This window comes from Arachis duranensis, unplaced genomic scaffold (genome assembly GCF_000817695.3).
Source record: "Arachis duranensis cultivar V14167 unplaced genomic scaffold, aradu.V14167.gnm2.J7QH unplaced_Scaffold_232527, whole genome shotgun sequence".
Lineage (NCBI taxonomy): Eukaryota > Viridiplantae > Streptophyta > Magnoliopsida > Fabales > Fabaceae > Arachis > Arachis duranensis.
In genome coordinates, this window is record NW_026264853.1 from 605,654 (window position 1) to 611,274 (window position 5,621).

Here is a 5,621-nt window from a genome sequence, read left to right on the forward strand (position 1 = left end):
ACCTTTGGAGGATCTTTGGCTAGGAATTTGGAATATGAGAACTCCCCAAAAGATTAAGATGTTCTTATGGCGAACAATCCATAATATCCTCCCAGCCAATTTGATTAAGAAAAAGATAACTAACAGTAATCTATGTCCTATTTGTATGCAGGCGGAAGAAACCATCGAACATGCTCTACTTCTATGTGATTGGACAAGAGCAGTATGGTTTGGCTCGCAAGCTCAATGCACACCAACAAAGAAAAGCGTAAACTCAGTCGGGATGTGGCTACAAAAAATGTTTAGAAAGTGCAACCAAGGAGGTAAAATAGGAGCAAATCAAATGTGAAGTCGGATTGGTATCACAATGTGGGCAATTTGAAAAACAAGAAATGGAAAAATTTTTCATGACACAGAACCTGATCCAAAGTCTACTATCAACCATGCAAAAAATCTTGAACTAGAATATTTTAAAGCAACAGAAAAGAAAAAATAAGAAGGAAAATAATAGCACCAATGAATCAAATAGGAGAAGGACAGTACCTATAATCTGGAGATCCCCTCCTCAAAATTGGCTCAAATTAAATACGGATGTAGCCTTCTCCAATGACACAAAATCAGGAAGTATAGCAGTAGCTATCAGAGATTGCAATGGAACCCTCATGGGAGGGACAACTTCAAAAATACAAACGAACTCCAGCATTCTTGCAGAAGCAACTGCTATAAGAGAAGCAATTATTTTAATAGAAAATCTCAAAATTGAGAATGCAACTATTGAATCTGACTGCTTTCAACTAATTCAAGCAATCAAAGAAGAAAACACATTTTAGGAAGTAGAACCAATAATTCAAGACATTAAAGCTATCCAGAAGAGACTTTCAAACTGTGGCTTTTCTTGGATTCTTCGAGAAGGGAACATGCTAGCTCACACTTTGCCTTCTCTGAAATTGCAAAATCAACTAACCAATCATTGGCCATCTAACCCGCCCAAACAAATTGCAGAGATAATTAGGAATGAGAAGTTGGGCTTACCTTCCCATCATCAATGGTGCCATGTCTGAGACGCTTCAGCGTTGGATTACACAGCGGTCTCTAATGTTGCATCCTGTTTTCTACTCAAGCTCATAATCAAGTTGCAGCACCCCTGACTTCCCGCGCTAATTCGTTCACACTCTGGAGTGTGGTGCATCTAGTCTCGTGCTTTTACTCCTCGAAGCGGACCTATCGTTTTGGTTGGTCTATTTGGTCTTTTGTTTTAGCATCATTTGTGTTTCTTTATAATAGTGTGCTTATTTGTGTTTCCTTATAGAAGTATGGTTACAGTGGAGAGAAAGCAATTCATCTGGGTAGATAGGGAACTAGTATTAGAATTTATGTGTCTTATTCTGGGCTTGAGAATTTGTTGAATTTAGTTATCCAATCCGTCCAAAAAAAATGGTTGATCCAACAAAAAGTAAAAGGCACTCCCCAATTAAAGTTTTTATTACTGATTCACTAATTTAAATTAATTTAATAATTAATTTATTAATAATATCAAAAAAAAAAATACAATAACCTGACATTCAACTTAGTTAGTGGGGCAATAATAATATAGTTACAATTTAGGAAATATTATTATTAATAAATACTTCAAGCCCAACTAAAGGGGAAATATATAAGACAAGATCTCAAGCTACATAACTAAAAAGTCTAACAACAAAAATTATATATTGATACATAAATCAATTTTATTAAAATATTACATTCATAATTGGTTTGTATTATAACATGGCATGTTGATTATCGCTAACGATTTTAATGGGTGGTAATGGGTAAAGTAGAGTAGGGTTTAGATTCAATTTTAATTCTATTTGTTGATTGAAAAAATTTTAACTATATTCTACTTGTTTTTAATTTGTGGATATCTGATCTTATTCGCGAGTTACAAAAAAATGTAACATTATTATATAATTTAATAATAATTTAAAATAGAACTAATTTTTATGAAAAAAAATAATCAATTAATGATCTTCTCATTAGTAACTAAGAACTTTTTTCATTTAGTGAGAGATTTTTGGTTCACTATCAACTTGAAACATATTTTTATATAAGTATAAAACATATACATATTAGGGTGCAGATTGGTCGGATAGGATTGAGGTTACCCGACCTGCACGAAAACCTACCCGTCGGGTTGACAATCATACCCGATCAGATTGGGTCGCAGTTGGATACCCGCGGATAGGGTACATACATGTGTGCCACCTTTATTCAACTCGTGTATATAAAAGTGAAATATCTAATATATCTCTTTTAAAAATTGGTTTCGCTAGGTAGACAACGAAAAGTTTGAACAACGTGAACAACAGAGTAAAAATTTGGCCCAATGAAATAAAAAAAATACTCTGCCCAAATTACCTAACAAAAAAATTCCATTTAATAATTCAAAAATTTTAACCATTATACTCTAATTTACCAATGCTCTAGCTTCACCCCCAAACCCTCTATATATTGTCGCTTGGTTGCCAACTAGCCCCATCGTCGTTGTCGAGATCCACCTCACCGTCTCTAGTTCGTCAACAGGGAACCTCATCGGCGCTTAAGGATAACCATCCACTTAAAGAAAAAAAATGATCCGCATACTTAGTGAATTGAACATCCAACTTATTTTAATTGTATCTAACTAAACTTATTTCAATCAAATAACCATTCACATAAAAATTAAAATAATCATCTACATATCTACTAAAATAACCATTCGACATATTATGGATTGACCACAACAAGGTGGAAATAAGAAAAAGAGGGCCGTGATCGGCAGAACAAATAATAATGCATGCAATCATGAACATGTCATTATTGAAAACTTTATTTCTAAACTCGAACATGTACCTCTTTTTGTACACGTAATGTCATATTTTCATGATCATTGTCAAGAACAGAAAAGACACAATTGAAATATAGTCTCCCTCCATAAATTTTGCTATCTAAAATGAGAAATAAATAGCGTTTATGCAACTGAATACCAATAAAAAGATAGTAGCTTGCCATATGTTATTCTTCCACCAACTACCATTATCAATAAAACCAATCACGTTGTGATCAGCATATCCCTAATAACTATAATCCCGTATGCTTGATTTATCTTTTCTGTGATCTTGAAGGCAGCACATATAATAACGCTTGCAATCATAATAGTGGGGTGGAAAAGCGATGGCGGTGGCTGCGGTGCGCGAGAAAAAAACCGTGATGGTGGACGGTGTTCAGTGACGGGCGAACAGGGTGCCACAATGGTGGACAGCATTTGGTGGTGACTACGGTGCACGAGAAAAAAATTGTGATGATAAATAGCGTTTAGCAGCACTGTATTTTGCAGTGGTTGAAGTTACGACGCTGTTTCCGTCGCGGCATGATAAAAAGAGGAAATGTGAGTTGGAGAACAAAAATAATTGAGATGAACCAATAATAACATAATACGACAAAAGAGGTTACCTTGCCTAAACTTATTAATTTAAATTCAAAAATTGATTTACTTTCTTTTTTTTCTAAACCGTTATTTACGTTATTTAACATTTACATTATCTCCCGATTAAAAATAAGCTATATATATCATTTTTCTTTCGACATTACCATCAGGTAGGATAGCTAATAACTATCACGGTTCGTAATTTGTATATTTTTACATGAGAGTGAGCATGAAAAACAAATCTAAAGTCACAATTTAAGGATCACTATTATTATTATTATTGTAATCCCAGCAACGAGTTCTAATCTCGCCATCATCTCCAACCAAAACACCAATGCTTCCCATCTTGACAATAGCATTCACAAAGCTTCGTCGAAAGCTCTCAGCATCTGTGGCGAACTTGGAGACCAACCCTTTAGTCGAAGAATCCAGAGCCAACTGCTGGTCAATGAAAAGCACCCCTCTCTTGTTAACGATCTCTTCATAAAATTGATTGTCAAACACAAAAGAAGTGTTCTGATCCAAAAACGTCGTAGGGTTGTTATTACTACTACTACTATTCCCACAAAGCCTCACAAGCTTCTCGTTCAGAGAAGGATCCATTGTTGAGTCTCTACCTTCAAGCCTTTTCCTGAAGAAACCACAATGAGCATAACCAATGGTGTGTGCTCCCATAAGGGTTACCATTTCGCTAAGTGTCATGCCTTTTGATGTAAAGATTTGAAGGGCATGTGACACCGTTGAACTTGGTCCTGGAAGGATCTCTGCGTTTGAAGGATTCGAGACAAACCCGTCGCGTCTGCCGGTGGGAACGGCGTACCATGGTCCTCCGGTGATGGAGACGGCGTCTCTTGCTGCCAGCGCAATGATGTCTGCACAGGAAACTGTTGAAGGGCACACTTTTTCTAGCTTCTTCTTGGCCTTGTCGATGATCTCGAAACCCCTAACGGTTTCGTTTGCTTCTGCATCTTTCTCAGATTCGTTGTCCTCTGTTGGGTCTATTAATATGGAGGCATCGCAACCCTGAAAACGAAATAATCATCCATGACACCATGTTTACTTACTCTAATTTCAAAGGTGAAAAACTGAGTTATTTTAAAGGTGAAAAATTGAGTTGTTTGATGATAATTTAATTAAATTTGTTTAATTATTTAACTATTTTTAATTATTAATTTTATATAAAATTAACTGAGTGAATTTTTACTAATTTTAAAATTAATTATTAAATTAGTTACTNTATAATTAAAATAACATAATTTTTTCATATTCGTTTAGAGGTCGCGAGTGTGAGTCTTTCTATTTTTAGTAAAAAAACTGTATTTTTAATATGTATTTTATATTTTAATATATATTTTTTTATAAATAATTAATTTACTTACTAATGTAGTGATCAATTATTGATATATACATAGTTAAATTTTAATGTTGAATCTCAATGTAAAAAATTTTTAAAAAATTATTAAATTAAATTCATAAATCTATGTGTTTAGATATAACCTATGATGCATAGACACTGCTACGGATATGGACAGGACACGACACACGAATTTTAAAATCTTATATGACACGGGACACGCATACATATAAAATATAAAGTATTTTTTAGATAAATCGTAATGATATTTTAATATTTTATTGATATTAAAATATAAATTAAATTTTTTAATTATTTTTAATGTCTTATTTTAATTATATCAAGTATTTAAAATATTTTTTGTTTTAACAAATAATAATATATACTATATCTAAATTTAGTTTAAGAATATATGTGGACATGCTGACACGTGATACTATATAGGTATGTCCGAAAAAAAATTTTTATTTTTTATTAAGACACAGTTAGAAACAGCAGACACGACACGCGTGTCCGAAATGTATTCAACACGCGGACACGATAACTTAGCGAAGTGTCTGTGCTTCATAGGATATAACTACGTAAAATTCTTTTACCATGAAGATTAAATTCATATATAATTTATTTTTTAATTATTTATTTATTTAATATAATGAGAAAGATAGCAAAAGAAAAGAACGCATTAGAGTGTATGGAACTAAGATTTCTATTATTGACCAAGAATATATTTTTGATTATTTAGTAAATAATGCTTACGGATAAGTAAGAATATCTGAAAATATAAATTAAAAATAATTTTATAAAATGTTTTTTTTATCTTTTGTAACTAAAAAATTTTCAACT

General features: G+C 32.9%; 1 protein-coding gene across 1 annotated transcript in view; it reads right to left on the reverse strand.

Annotated features, from left to right (window-relative positions):
- Positions 1-3,654: 3,654 nt before the first annotated feature.
- The window catches only part of LOC127744258 (peroxidase 44-like), a 2,878-nt gene continuing 911 nt past the window's right edge, over positions 3,655-5,621 (reverse strand). The window contains exon 2 of the mRNA XM_052256538.1: positions 3,655-4,447. Coding sequence (XP_052112498.1) covers positions 3,680-4,447 — 768 coding nt within the window. The 3' untranslated portion in view covers positions 3,655-3,679. The remainder of the gene's footprint in view (positions 4,448-5,621) is intronic.